General features: G+C 33.8%; 1 protein-coding gene across 2 annotated transcripts in view; it reads left to right on the top strand.

Annotated features, from left to right (window-relative positions):
- Positions 1–6,112: 6,112 nt before the first annotated feature.
- LOC141404375 (uncharacterized) overlaps positions 6,113–16,014 on the top strand; it is a 41,785-nt gene continuing 31,883 nt past the window's right edge. Inside the window, exons 1-2 of one of the 2 annotated variants that reach the window (XM_073987934.1) lie at positions 6,113–6,276; positions 6,377–6,480. In XM_073987934.1, coding sequence (XP_073844035.1) covers positions 6,478–6,480 — 3 coding nt within the window. In that variant the 5' untranslated portion in view covers positions 6,113–6,276; positions 6,377–6,477. The remainder of the gene's footprint in view (positions 6,277–6,376; positions 6,481–16,014) is intronic. The other variant, XM_073987933.1, reaches the window with a different exon arrangement.

Raw genomic sequence — 16,014 nt, 5'->3', positions numbered from 1 at the left:
TACTTAGCTGGCCCATTACAGAACATTTGTTCTATAGGCCGAACTAAGAAGAGATCTCCATTCCTCTCTATTTGTTGCTTTGCACACTGGAATACCGCACCTTGTCATCTCATCATCCACTTGTTTGCGCCATCTATTCCTTGGCCTGCCAATTCTGCGTGCACCGCCATGTGGCATGTATTCATACGCCTTTTTAGCTGGTTCATCATCGCTCATTCTTATGATATGGCCTAGCCAACGCAATCGCTGCATCTCGATACGTTTAACAATATTCATGTCGTTGTATAGCAGATACAGCTCGTGGTTCATGCGACGTCGATATTCACCGTCAACGCAGATTGGTCCATAGATCTTTCGAAGAATTTTTCTCTCAAACACACCAAGCACTGCCATGTCTGCTTGCGCAAGTACCCAGGCTTCGGAGCCATACATCAGCACGGGTAGTATCAGTGTTTTGTAGAGCGTTATTTTTGTTTGACGAGATGTGGCTTTGTTTTTAAACTGCTTACTTAATCCAAAGTAGCATCTGTTGGCCAATACAATTCTTCTTTTTATTTCACAACTGATGTCGTTTGTTGTGTTGACGGAGGTGCCGAGGTAGACGAAGTCTTTTACTACCTCAATATTATAGGAACCAACTTCCACAGTCGGTCCGAGCTCAATGGACGCATTGCGCGTCGACACCATCAACTTGGTCTTCTCACCGTTTACCGCCAGACCCACTTTAGCAGATTCTCCTTCGACCTTTATAAAGGTATCAGTTACTTCTTTTACTGATCGACCCATGATGTCTATATCATCAGCATAAGCAAGTAAGTAAGTAACATGTGACTGTTGGTGTAGATTTATTTTATTTCATTTAGTTTTTCTTTTATTAAAGTCTGTTATGCATTTCTATGGAATTTTTTATGTACCTATGTGTCTGTTGTTGCTTTTGTGTTTGGTATTTTTATGCCTTTTAATAAACCACCACGATTTATAAATGTTTGTATATGTTAGAGATAGCCAGTGAGCGCTTACAGAGAGTAAGTGAGCCTACATTTCAATGTGTTTTACATTGAAATTTACGCTCCCTTGCTCCAATAAGCGCCCACTGGTGCATGTGTTTGTTTTTTTGTGGCTTTTGGGTTTGTGTTGATATTATATCCTAACAAGTATTTGTTGCACCCAAACATAACGTTGTTTGCAGGACCCACACATAAGTTATGTTTGGGACTGACTGCAAACAAATATGTGTTTGCTGCAAAATATGTTTGGGACATATGTTAGGGAGGCCTTTTTTCCTCCGTGCGGAGACAAGGAAAAGAACAGATGTATGTTCTAAATGTATCTACATTTTAAGTAGATTTTGGTAACTCCGAATTTCGTCTGCCCAGGTTCTCTTGCATTAAGAATAGATGCAGCATTAGAAAACATTGTAGCGAAACAGTTTTTTAAATCAAGGACAAACATTCAGATGTAGATTTTAGGGAGATGACTTTTCAACTTTTTTCCTCATATCTATTTTCCTGTACCAGGAATGAATGAACATTAATGTATAAAATTACATTTATTCAATTTACAAGGTTACGCACAAAGTGCTCAAATTTTATTTTTGCGAAAAAATAAAATTTTCATCTTTTTTTAATGATATAAACTCGAAAAGGAAAGAAGTGGAAAAATGTTGAACATTTTTTTAATTCTCACAATTAAAAAAATAGTGAAAAACGAAAGGAAATGCTATTTTTATAATTATGGTAGCAAAGTAATAAACCATCCTAAATTATATGCTGAATTGTACTACACGCAAAAAAAAAAACGGCCTCTCTAACATATGTCCCAAACATATTTTGCAGCAAACATATATATGTTTGCAACAGTCCCAAACATAATATATGTTTGGGTCTGCAAACAAATATATGTTTGGGTGGAAACAAATATATGTTTGGGTGCAAACATATATATGTTTGGGTGCAAAGATATGTTTGTTTGGGTGCAAAGATATATATGTTTGGGTGCAAACATTTTATATGTTTGGGTGAAAAAAAATACAAACCCAAAAGGCACAAAAAAACAAACACATTCACCAGTGGGCGCTTACTGAGAGCAAGGGAGCGTAAAATTCAATGTAAAACACTTTGAAATTTGTGCTCACTTGCTCTCAGTAAGAACTCACTGGCTATCTCTATAGTATACACACAAATGTTGTGGTTTTTTATTGAAAGGCAAAAGAACAACAAACACATAGGTACATACGAAATTCCAAAGAAATACATACCACACTTTAATAAAAGAAAAACTGATTGAAATAATTTTTAAATAGTCACACTTTTAAAAAGGAAAAATATATAGAAACGTAGCTGAACGCTTCTCCTTAGTTGTGAAATAAAACAAATTGTCCTCATAGTTGAAATCATCAGCGGGGAATCGGCATCTAGAATCAAATGATTATGTAATGTAATAAATAAATATGGATATGCCATATTCCAAATATACATAAGTATGTATGTAATTACCAATATTAAATGCGAGTTCTTCCTTGTGCAATAAAATATTTCCATTCTCCTTATTGATTCAATAGTAAAATTTCCAATTATAAAATGTATTGGGCATTTAATTTACTAAAAAGCACAATTTCTTTAAGAAAACACAAAACACTGATTTATTCACTCACTTTACCGTCTTGACTCTACAAAGGCAACTAAAACACTGAAGAAAGAAAAAAATATAATTCATATCATTTCTTCTTTTCTTCTTCGCCAGCTAGGTTGGTTAACAACAACAAAACAAGAAACACACGAGTTTGACGCATACATGCCACCAAAGCCCCCTTCTTCGCTTCTACGTCTTCTATTATACAATACACACAACTCTTTATTATAAAACAGCATTCCACACCCGCAAGAGCACTGTTATTACTCTCGTTGACAAACATCCCCTCTCCACCATGAAAAAAATGTTCTAACATAAAAAATATGTTTTACCCAAACATATCAATTTGAGATATGTTACAAAATGTTGCAAACATATATTTGTTTGGACCCAAACATATTATGTTTGTATCCAAACATATATTTGCTTGGAACCTGTCCCAAACATATATTGGTTTGGATCCAAACATATTTCTAACATAAATTTTTCTGCGTGTACCTTTATGGTACCTACTTTTATAGTAGCTTCTCCGTTTATATTCAATTTAAGGGGGAAAAGGGAAGTGATTCAAAATATCGCGAAACTAATACGTATAGCAAAATATTAAAGTGGTATAAAAAAATTAAAATCAGCTGCCATCTAGTGCCAGACTATAAATGGTGGGCCGCTGACTAAAGCTGCCCAGAATAGTGTTTCTATGGATATATTAGCCCATAACTCTGTTATCTGACCACGTACATTAACATAATTGGCATCAGTGGCAAGATGAAGAAATCTTCTTCTACATTTACGTTGGCGGTACTTGCCTTCCTGGAAAAACGCTATAAGATCTATATTAAAAATTGTACCAATTTTCAGACAAAAATGTTGATTTTTTAATTCGCTAAATTGGTTGGTTTTTTTTGGAGATTGTTTTGTTTCCCCAAGCATAGTTTTGCATCATAAGATAATCGGGACCGTTGTTCATGTAATTTCGTATCAACAGCATAAAACAATTTTTACCGTATACCCCCTTCCAGAGGGGAAAGGGGGGAGAATTTTACGCTCGTGGTTTCTTAAAACACTCTTCGCAGCAGCACAAAGCTGTAACCGGCGTATTGGGTTGATTTTTACACTCTAAATATTTTTGGCCACTTTCTCCATACAAGTGGATCCACTGTGCCACGGGCTGAAAAATTATTCTTTAAAAAATCCAAGAAGGGCTGAAAAAATATTCTTCAAAAAAACCCTCGACGTGCTGAAAAAATATTCTTCAAAAAAACCCTCGACGTGCTGAAAAAATATTTATTAAAAAATCCACTACGGGCTGAACAAATATTCTTTAAAAAATCCACGAAGGGCTCAACAAATATTCTTTAAAAAATTCCACGACGGGCCGAAAAAATATTCTTAAAAAAATCCACGATGGGCTGAAAAATATTCTTTAAAAAATCCACGGCGAGCTCAAAAAATATTCTTTAAAAAAATCCACGACGGCCTAACAAAAATATTTTTTAAAAATATCCAAGACGGAATGAAAAATTATTCTTTAAAAATCCATGACGGGCTGAAAAAATATTTTAAAAAAAATTGAAGACGGGCTGAAAAAATATTCTTTAAAAAATCCACGACGGCCTGAAAAAATATTTTTTTTTTAAATCCATGACGGGCTGACAAAATATTCTTTAAAAAATCCACTATTATTGGTCTGGAAAAAATATTTCTTTAAAAAATCCACGATTATTGGTCTGGAAAAATATTTCTTTAAAAAATCCAATATTATTGGTCTGGAAAAATATTCCTTAAAAAATCCACTATTATTGGTCTGGAAAAAACATTCCTTAAAAAATCCACTATTATTGGTCTGAATAAAATATTCTTTAAAAATCCACGATTATTGGTCTGGAAAAAATATTCTATAAAAAATCCACTATAATTGGCCTGGAAAAATATTCCTTAAAAAATCCACTATTATTGGTCTGGAAAAAACATTCCTTAAAAAATCCACTATTATTGGTCTGAATAAAATATTCTTTAAAAATCCACGATTATTGGTCTGGAAAAAATATTCTATAAAAAATCCACTATAATTGGCCTGGAAAAATATTCTTTAAATAATCCACGATTATTGGTGTGGAAAAAATGTTCTTTAAAAAATCCACGATTATTGGGGTGGAAAAATATTCTTTAAATAATCCACGATTATTGGTGTGGAAAAAATATTCTTTAAAAAATCCACGATTATTCGTCTGGAAAAATATTCTCTAAGAAATCCACGATTATTGGTGTGGACAAAATATTCTTTAAAATATCTACGATTATTCGTCTGGAAAAAATATTTTTTAAAAAATCCATGATTATTGGTCTGGAAAATATTCTTTAAAAAAATCCACGATTATTGATCTGAATGTCGATGAAAAAATATTCTTCAAAAAAATTTACGTTTATTGGTCTGAATGTGGATGAAAAATATCCTTTAAAAAATCCACGTCCATTGGTCTGAAGGTAGATGAAAAAATATACTACGACCGTTATTTCCATATGTTACAAACTTTGGAGCCAAAACAAACTCATAACATCTTCCCACATAATTGTGAAGGATATAATTTTTTGTTTTAATCCGTTTGTAAAAACAAACCCAAAATTATCCTTTAATCTGCCTGAGGTACTGTATTTACGTGTATGTACGTGAAGTGTTGTTGATGAAAATGCTCTAAATTGTGGTCAATGTAAACTAGCTTATAACGCCAAAAAATGTAATTTCCCATGTAATCAACATGTGAACATACAAACATACATTTCAAAAAATTCTTAATGATAGTTTAAATGCTGACTTGGTATGCCATCAGAACTAAAGGCGATTAACCAACACTGTAAAATAAGACGCCTAAACAAGTGCTTAGCAAAGCAAGCAAATGCAACAGTGGAGTACATTCTAAATTAAACAGAGCTTAACTTGACAAGTAAACGTAGCGATTTTTGTTGATTTAGTAGAATAACAGAACAAAAAACAAAAACACTCACAAAACAAATTGCAATCTTATTTTAAATCGCATTTATTCAATGCAAATTACAATGAATTCTTACGAGTTTGAATACAAATTCTCATCGCGCTTGTTTCAATTCGTAACAGAAAACAAAAACACATTTCATCAAATTGAAGCGACAACAACAGGCTGTCCAACAAACAGTCCAACAAAAAACAACACATAGCATTTACGAGAAGTTAAAATGTGCGCATGCGTAACATCTTCGCGCTTCAACCAACACCAACAATGGTGATGGTGTTTACAGCAAAAATCTATCCAAAGAAACGAGGAATTGCGAGCACTCACCAACACCAGCGTAACCCGTGCACACGCTGCCAATGGAAGAGCAGATGGAAACGAAGCACAACAACAACAAGAGGAAAATATTCGTAAAGCATCACATCAAGAAGCTTTTGGCGGCTGCTGCTGCTGATGATTTGGGGAGAATACCACAACAAAATAACTGCTCCACAAAAGAAATAAATACAGCAACAACTTGTGTCAAGACTGTTATTTGATGTGATCAGACGGACGAGTGAACGTCGTCGTCGTTTTCGTCGTTAACTCCCGATAAAAAAGAACAGAAATCGAGAAGGAAAAGAAAATTCTAAAGAATTGAATATTTGAAAACCATAAAGTGGGTTCTAAGTGGATTCTTGTGAACAAAAACACAAAAAATTAAAAAAAAATAATTTTACAAATTTACAAATTTTACAATAAAAAATTTCTGATTCTAGGTTTTTCAAATTAACGTATAAAGTGCAGCTAGAAAATTGAAAATTTCAAGGTCTAACATATTGCTGTGTGTGGAAAAATCTTTAAAAATATATTTTTGAAAATGGTGAGTGTGACAAACGAAGAACTGAGGAATTATAAAATAAATTGTGCTAAGTATGAATATAAGAAAAAACATTTGTGTGGATCAAAGTGACCTTAAGTGGTTTTCAATACCAATTACATCTGTCTTCTGATCACAATGAACTCTTGAACTCAAAACAAATACCCATCATTGTAATATGTCCTTGCTTTCGCTGTGTTAACAAGTACTCAGCTCTTCTGTCGGCTTAACCAGCTTTGCATCATCGATTGTGTTAATGACTTTTTTGTAGACATTACAAAATCCAGTGCATCGAACTGACATTGAATGTTGCCATAAAAATGTGTGAAGCTTAAATTACATGACAGCATTTATGATAATCAATATTGGTTTGATATTCGATACTTCTGTGTGTTTTTGTTGTTGTTGGAGAAATCGTCTTCAATTTTTTTTTCGTTTGGAGTACTAGATGTAAGTTAAGTGGCAGTGACAGAACTGGTGTGATCTCAACGAATATTTGTCATAATTAAAATTCACATGAATATCAACTTTCCAATTTTGGTGATATTTAACAAATACATCGGCATTTAAGTGGGCGATTTAAAAAGTAATGTGTAAATTTGTAATCTCGATTTTTTTTGAAATATTTAAAATTCAAGTTGAATGTTCTATGACATGTCTAAAGTATGAACGATTTCTGATATTGGTTGTGGAAAATATGTTCGAGAAATGTTTTTTTTTTCAAAAAAGTGAATTTATAAGTTTAAGTTTATTATATGATCTACCAAATTTGGTGATGGCATGAACCACAACTCTGGAATTCTCTTGGGACTAATGTTTAACTTTAAGTACCCTACACTACTAAGTAGAGAGTATATTATAAGCTTGTTTTCGCAAAATACGTTGAATACCACCAAATATTGGCCCGTGACCCAAATTTTGATGTACCAATATTTATAACTCGTGATGAATCGGTCTTGTTATGAGGGTCCGTCTGTCATTATACCCTAGTCCACAAAGTGGGAAGTTTGTTTTAATAAAAATTCATGTAAAACCGGGAAATATTCGTCATATACCCCACCCCCAATGTTATACACCATTTTTATATTTCGACGAGATAAAACGATATAACGGTGTGTGTCCGTCCATTTGTCCGTCTATCCTTTATAAATTGTAATCAATCTCCAGGCCGCAATTATCGACCGATCGTCACGAAATTTGGTATGGAGGTCGGTTTCACATCAGAATAGAACATTTGTTTGTTTGTTTGTAATTTATGGACTCTAAAACCGCCTAACCGATCTTCATGAAAATTTGAGGGTATATTGCAATATCGCCTGAGAGTAGAATAGGCTATATGGATTTTTGAAATTCCGCGTCGATCTGGAGATATAGCCCCAGGATCGGAGGTACCTCCAAAAAATGTAGATTTTGTATGCTGATATATAACGAACGGTTACAGTCTATAAATTTATGATAAGTAACGGAATTTGGTATAGAAATAAATTTGCCAAACTATATTGAAATCGGTTCAGATTTGGATATAGCTCCGATATATATTTTCGGTCGATTTCATGGGTTTTATGCACCAAACACGCTATGTATGTTCAATTTCAATGATTGGTAGCTATCATATATATTTTCGATCCATTTTATGTAATTGATGCACCAAACACGCTACGTATGTCCAATTTCAATGAAATATCGAATGTGTGGCGGAATTTGGTGTAAAAGTTAGTATGCCAAATTAGTCGGGGTAGCGAAGCGCACCGGGTTCAGCTAGCATCTTATATATTAACTCCTGGAAGACACGTTCCGCCCACGTGATTTGTTTTTGAAAGACCTTTCCATAGATGCCAATTATGTTGATGCACGTGCTCAGATAACAGAGTTACAGTTGTAAGTATAGTAACCATAACCACGCTTGAGTTCGCAGTTATAGTTTAATACTGACAAAATTTTTACACGAGGTAAGAATTTTTTGCCAAGGAAGATGCCAACAATTTTGGATCATGAGCGGATATTTCTTAGCGGTTGAACTTTTGTGGGAAAAAATTCCAAATTAAATTTTTGGTCTATATTTTATTTCTAGGAGACATATTTCGGCAATATACGAAAATAAATTTGAAAACCAACATGAATATAGCGGTTAGTTAACTGAACTACTGCTTAACATATAAGTGTTTTTATACCCTACACCACTATGTGGAAAGTTTGTTTTGGGAAAAATTCATGTAACACCGCGAAATATTAGTCGGAGACCCCCAATGTGGTATACCAATCTTCATATCTCGACGAGATAAAGCGATTTTGAGATGTGAATTGAATTGTATCAAACTCCAGGCCGCAATTATGGACCGATCGTCACGAAATTGTGTATGGAGGTCGTGTTCAGACCGAATAGACAGACAGAATATTTTTATTGGTGATGATCGTGAAATATTTAGTGGGTGAAATGGACCAAAAACAAAATTTTTATCCGAAAATGTATCTGCTCTGTAGGTCGCAACGAAATTTTACATAAGGTAAGAGTATATGACAAAGAAGATGCTTGCAATTGAGATGGCGATCAGATAATATTTAGACGGTTACAACTTTTAATATACGGCTTATATCTTTGTTCCTGAAAGACTCATTCGATTCAAGACGATCTCTTGACCTTTCCATTGATGTCATTTATGTTGATGTACGTGATCAGATAACAGAGTTACATCCTAATATATTCAGTTTTTTGTTTGTAGTGTAATCATAAACACGCTAGAGGTCGCAATTAGAGTTTAGGCTGGGGAATATGCCTATAATTAACAGTACCTCTAAATATTGGTTTTTTAATTAATCGATTCAATAAAAATCATCGAGAACTATTTCTAAAATTCTTTTAATATTTGTTTATACCCTCAACATTTAGGGTACCCTTTCCGTTAATTACCCCTACAAAAGTTCAAAAATTGTCGCTAAGATTATTCGCACGATAGTTTCAGAAGGGACGTCACAACCTTCAGAGTTACGAAAATCGGGAGGTACTGTTCTATTGGGGCTATATCAAATGTCAGCCATTTCGGTGTGATAATGAGGCTAAAACCTTAAAAATACCGAAAATAGGGAGGTACCGTTTTATGGGGGCTATATGAAGGCCTGGATATATACCGACAATTTTCTGGGAGAAAGTTTTAAACCACCTACGAAGACTAAGTACCAAATTTAGCCATTTCGGTGTGATAATGAGGCCAAAACCTTCAAAATACCGAAAATCGGGAGGTATCTTTCTATGGGGGCTATATGAAGGCGTGTACCTATACCAAAAAATGTCATATGGAACGTTTAATACCCCAAAGGAAGACCAAATAACAAATTTCAACCATTTCGCTGGAATATTGAGGCCACAACCGTCAATATACCGAATATAGGGAGGTATCGTTCTATGGGGGCTATACTAAGGCGTGGACCTGAACCTACAAGTTTCTGGGGGGGGAAGTTGAATACCCCTAACCAAGACTAAATACCAAATTTCCGTCATTTCTGAGAAATATTGAGGCCACAACCTTCAAAACACCGAAAATCGGGTGGTACGTTTTATGGGGCTATATGAAGGCGTGGACCTATACCGAAAATTTTCATATGGAACGTCTAATACCCCAAATGAAGACCAAATACCAAATTAGAGCCATTACGGTGGATTATTGTGGCCACAACCTTCAAAATACCGAAAACCGGGAGATATGGGGGCTATATGAAGGCGTGGACTTATACCGAAAAATTTCTGGGAGAAAGTTTTGTACCCCCACCGAAGACTTAGTACCAAATTTCAGCCATTTTGGTGTTATAATAAGGCTAAAACCTTCAAAATACTGAAAATCGGTTGGTACCGTTCTTTGGGAGCTATATCAAAACATGGACCGATATAGCCCACTTGCAAAAAGAAACATCCTAGGAGTATACCAAATTACTGAGCTCTATCCTAAAAATTGCGAGCTGTATCTTGATTTCAACAGACGGACGGACAGAACGACATGGTTATATCGACTTAGAATTTTACCCTGATCAAGAATATATGAGGAAAAGTCAAAATTTTTTAGTTTCCATGAAGCCAAGGTTTGCACTATTATAATACGCGAACTATTGTAGTTTACCAGTAAGTATGACTATTGCTGGATTATTTTAGATGTTTTTGTACAAAGCTCAAAAATTTAGCAAAAAAATTTAATTTACGTGGTAGTTACGACCGCGTAAAGGAAAAAACATAGGTAAAAACACGTTGAAGCTAAACAGGTTTTTTACATTGCTATTCGATTTCTGATTAAACCATTCAAATGATGGACATCTGTCCAAAGTAAAAGTAGGAGAATACAAAATGAAGATTACACTTCTAATGTATCACTTTCCAAAATTTCCACTGCATCCACCTTTTATGGATGCTGACATTTTGAAGCCGGATTTCAGGTGTTTTTTGTATTTTTTATGTAACTGGGACGCGCATTCGGATATTTCGAAAAACCAATTACAGGATTAAAGAACTCGCGATTTCGCATAATCTGATATGTATATTGAGTATGTAGCCCACACAGCAGCAGAGTAATCTACTGCCAAAGGCCAAAATTTAGTGTGATATTTTTTTCTAAAAAACCTATTTTTTGGGTACAGTACTTACAATATCGTTTTGAGTGTGCTGGTACCCCGCGATATATTAGTTTTTCGACGATCCGGATCATATGAATCACAGATCATAAAAATCCATCTACTAGAACGGCGGAAATGGCTACTGCAAAAATTGAAAAATTTGCGAAAAATGTTTTTCAAAATATCGCTGACTAATTCGCGTTTTATGTGGATCGTTTCCATTTCAATGAAGAAAGTGAATCATCACTCGCGTTTGTGCGAAAACAGCGGTTTGAAAAATTTAGTGGCGTGGGAGCTGTATCCGATTTATCCAAAAAATGCTGTGTGATGCTACATCCACGGTTCTTGATGGATTTTATTGAAATATGTTTAGATCGACGTATTTTTTCAGGGTTGATAGTGAAATCGGATGCGCATAAAAAGTGTATGCACTTTGTGCAAAATATAAGCGTTATACAGTTTGTTGCACTCTAAACTGCAGACGATGCTACATCTTAGCGGCCAAAGTAAATCCTGGCAAATGTGTACAAATTAAAAGAGAAGAATTCGCTGTATTGGTAAACCGCATGCGCATCAAGTGATTTTGAGGATTTCGCGATTTACACGCATTTCAAAATGAACATTACCCGATACAATTTTATTTCAAGAGCATACCCCATTTAAAGGAACCCAACATTTATTTGAAAGATATCCATATCTTCTGCTAGATGTTAGCGTTGTTTCGAGAAGTGATTAGAATAAAAAATGTGATTTATTGCGTGAAATTTAACTAAAATAAAAGAAAAACTCCGACCTATTTTTCTTACATTTTGTTCAACTAACTCACAAAATAAATTTTAATAAATATTTTCTCTTACAAAAATTTTATAAATTTCCTCAATATATTTTTTGTTTTTTGCTATAATATGCAAACCGCTAAACGGATTTGTATAGTTTTGGTTTCATTTGAATCTTCGCGATGTTTAGATTACGTACATATTTTTTATATATTTTTCAGAGGCATAAGCAGGTTGAATTTTATTAAAACAAGTTGCAAACTACCAATTGTTTGGAATTCTTTCCTAATTTCCGCGAAAATTCACAACTTTTTCACTAAAGTTATGGGACCTCAGTAAACATATAGTATGTAGGGAGCCCCTAATTAAGATAGGTTCACAATATAATGATTAGAGTCTTTTAAAGATTTTTTTCTTTTTATCAGAATTGAACCCGCCATAACTTTTGCGCGCAACAACCAAAATTAGTATCACGAACAGATTTAAGAATGGCATGTTTTTCCCAATCTATGCACCAAAAATCTTTCATGTAGCTTAAAAAAAAATTTTAATATTTTTTTTATGGAAAACTAACAAATTTTGTCTTTTCTTCATATATACTTTATAGCAGAGAAGGGCTTCTTTGCACTTACAGTGCACGTGAAAAAAAAAACAAGTAAAAAAGTATCATTCAGCTTTGCTGACAGACATATACCCTCAGCCTGTGTATAGGGGGTTTTAAAAATTTTGGATGTATGTACCGACAAAAATGTTGATTAGGATTAAAGATAAAAAGTTTTGCGGAGGAGATACTTAAGGGAATGGATCGACAATGACCATTATGGAAGTGGATCTCCAGCCACTACATACGGTGCCATAGGGGGTTTTTACACACTTCGGGCTGACTGCTCAAGAAGTATGGACTTGCCCCTGAAAAATATTTTACCATCGTAAATGAGGCAGCGAATTCAAGTTGCTTCAACAAAAATCAACGTTACAAGTTTGCAGGTCTTAAAGTTATCCTAAATTTTGTGTGGGAGGTACCGGATGGAGTGGACAAATATAGTCCATATTTCAACCTGATCTATATCTGGTAGATATATTAGGATGTGTAAAGTATGGACCAATTCGGCCATTCCCTTCAAAAGTTACCGTACGAACAATTTTTCCGAACATTTTTGAACTTTTTTTGGGGAGTTACCTGAAGGAGTATACCGATATGGCTTATTTTCGAACTTAAACTATGTTTGGGCAAAATATTACTAAGGCCAAATTTTGGACCGAATCGGCAGATCCGTTCGAGAGTTATCTCGCGCTCCAACCACCTCACACGGTGTCATTGGGTTATTTTGCAACTTTAGGCTATTTTCTCAGGAAGTGTGGACTCGCCCCTGATGAAATTTGTACCGTCGTATAGGGGGCAGTGAATACAAGTTGCTAAAATCAAAGCGATTCGAGAGCAGGTCCTAAACTGACCTTATCCCAAATTTTGTGTGGGAGGTACCCGAAGGAGTGGACCGATTGAGTCCATTTCACGATTTGCAAAGTATGGATCGGTTACTCCCTTCAAGAGTTATCGTCAGATCCCAGACTTTCTCCCCTTTCTCCCCGAAATTCTGGCTTCAAAATGTCAGCATTAATTTTAGGTGGATGCAGTGGATATATCGAAAAATCATACACTAGTATCATGTTGCCCATGGAGTATTCTGTCATTCTTTCTTTAGACATAGGTCTATAAAACGTATGGTTAAGCCAGAAATCGGAAGGGAACATAAAAAATCTTGTTGACTTCAACCCATTTTTCTACATTGAGGCCAACACAGCTTCAACGAAAATTAATTTTAATGGTCGACATTATGGGATCCCTCCTAAAACACTTCATTTCAAAGAATTTCAGTCATACTATAGAGAATATGTTAACATTTCTCGAATTCTGAATGGGTAAAACTCGGATTCATTGATTGTAAAACATTTTTGGTTTTTACCATATTCACTTTCATATCTGAGGTCAGATTTTTTTTTATTGATAAGATGAACTACTTGTTTGTACTTTTTCCTCAAAAGGGTTCCGGAGAACTATTCATCATTAAAAATATTATTAATGTACTTAATTTTGTGGGTGAGAGTTTTCACTATTTTTATAAAATTTAAAATAAATACATGGTATTGGTCAAAAAATTAAATTTAACAAAAATTCTGACATTGATACCAACCAGTCAGTTTTAATTACAGAATAACGCCCCCACTATGAAGTATAAAAATAACTTTTATATCTTCATATTAAAAATATTTCAAATATTAATTGCAATTAGAGAATGACATTGATTTTGGAATTATACAATAAAAACGTCATTGTACTGCTGCTGCACAGGGGATTCCAATGTGATTGAGAAATATCTTCCGCATTTTGACTTAATTTTTTTAACATCAAAAAATGTATTTTCTCCTTTTTAATACAACTCAAAACATTTATTATAAATCCAAACTAGTATTGAAAAACAACAACGCGGGATTCATCATAATCTTTTATGCAACTTTCATCTTATTAAATTGCAAATATTTATTTTTAAAGAATTAATAATATTTTGAATGACATGGTCAAGAAACTATGTGACACCTGAGTTGAGATGAAACACATGTCGATGACATCTGATGACATCAATGATAATTAACCCTTTTTTATTGATAATTAAAACAATTTAATATTAATATTTGCTTTGTTTTTTATAGCAGAATTTAATTATTTTTAGAAAGTATTTCTCTTGCATATGTTTTCCATATACCGTGATTTAATGAATATTTAAATGAATAGAAATTTTCACCAACCAACTAATTTAAAACTACAATAAAATTTAATGGCCTAAAATTTTATTAATATTGGCAATGGCAAAATTTTAAATTTTATTGATACAAGTTCTTATATGTTATTCAATGTTTATGTTGGTTGATTCGCATCAAACATTCTATAAACTTTAAGTTGTCACGTTGTTTCTAATTTCACTAATAAATTAATCCACAGCACACCGTTGATGTTTTCATGTGTCAAAACATAGTACTACCCATTGGATGATATTGAATGGAATGTGTTAATTAAAACGGAAGAATTTTTTGATTTGACCATTATAAATCCCACACATAACTGGTTTTATGGTTAATCTATCACACGTTGATGTTGGTGTTATTTTTTGTTCATAGCAAATTTGTTCTTTTCGCTTTGATTGTTTACAAATTGTAAAGTTATGTTAAGCTATTTGACGGCTTGTCAAAAACATTGTTATAAAATTCTTATAAAACGTTGTGTTATTTTAATCTTTTTGTTATTATTTGATATTTAACTAATAGAAAGATTGATGTTGGCATATCGAAATTAAATATTTGCCTTAATAAAGATTGACATTAAGAACTTCCCATGCTGTTGATATCTTTGATGCCATTATGCCAACAAAATAATATAAATAAAAATACTTGAAATGTTACACAAATTAATTTAATCTACTACCAGCACAAACAATATATGGCGAAAAACAAAAATTTTTTACAATCGATGAATCCGAGTTTCACCCTTTCAGAATTCGCGAACTGTTAACATATTCTATAAAGTATGACTACAATTCTTTAAAATGAAGTGTTTTAGGAGGGATCCCATAATGTCGACCATTAAAATTAATTTTCGTGGAAGCTGTGTTGGCATCAATGTAGAAAAATGGGTAAAAATGGGTTGAAGCTAACAAGTTTTTTTACGTTCCCATGCGATTTCTGGCTTAACCTTACATTTTATAGACCTATTCCCAAAAAATGAATCACAGAATACTCCATGGGCAATAAGATACCTGTGTATGATTTTTCGATATATCCACTGCATCCACCTAAAATTGATGCTGACATTTTGAAGCCGGAATTTCGAGGTTTTTTGAATTTTTTAATTATCCGGACGCGCAAGAAGATTATATTCCAAACTCATAACACGATTATAACACTCGTGATTTTACGTCGTTTGGTGCATATCTCATGAGTGTGCTCCTTACAGCACCTTAGTAATTGGAGTCGAAAGGCCAAAATTTCATGCGTGAATTTTCTTACAAGACATATTTTTTGCGTGTAAAATTTACAACTGTCATTCAATTTCCTTTGAAACCCGCGTGAATTTAGTTTTTTTACGCGACGGTTCTAATGAAGCCTTCCGAGA

This window comes from Musca autumnalis, unplaced genomic scaffold, assembly GCF_047663935.1.
Source record: "Musca autumnalis isolate F117 unplaced genomic scaffold, ASM4766393v1 scaffold_4, whole genome shotgun sequence".
Classification (NCBI taxonomy): domain Eukaryota; kingdom Metazoa; phylum Arthropoda; class Insecta; order Diptera; family Muscidae; genus Musca; species Musca autumnalis.
This window is presented reverse-complemented; position numbering and strand designations above follow the sequence as displayed.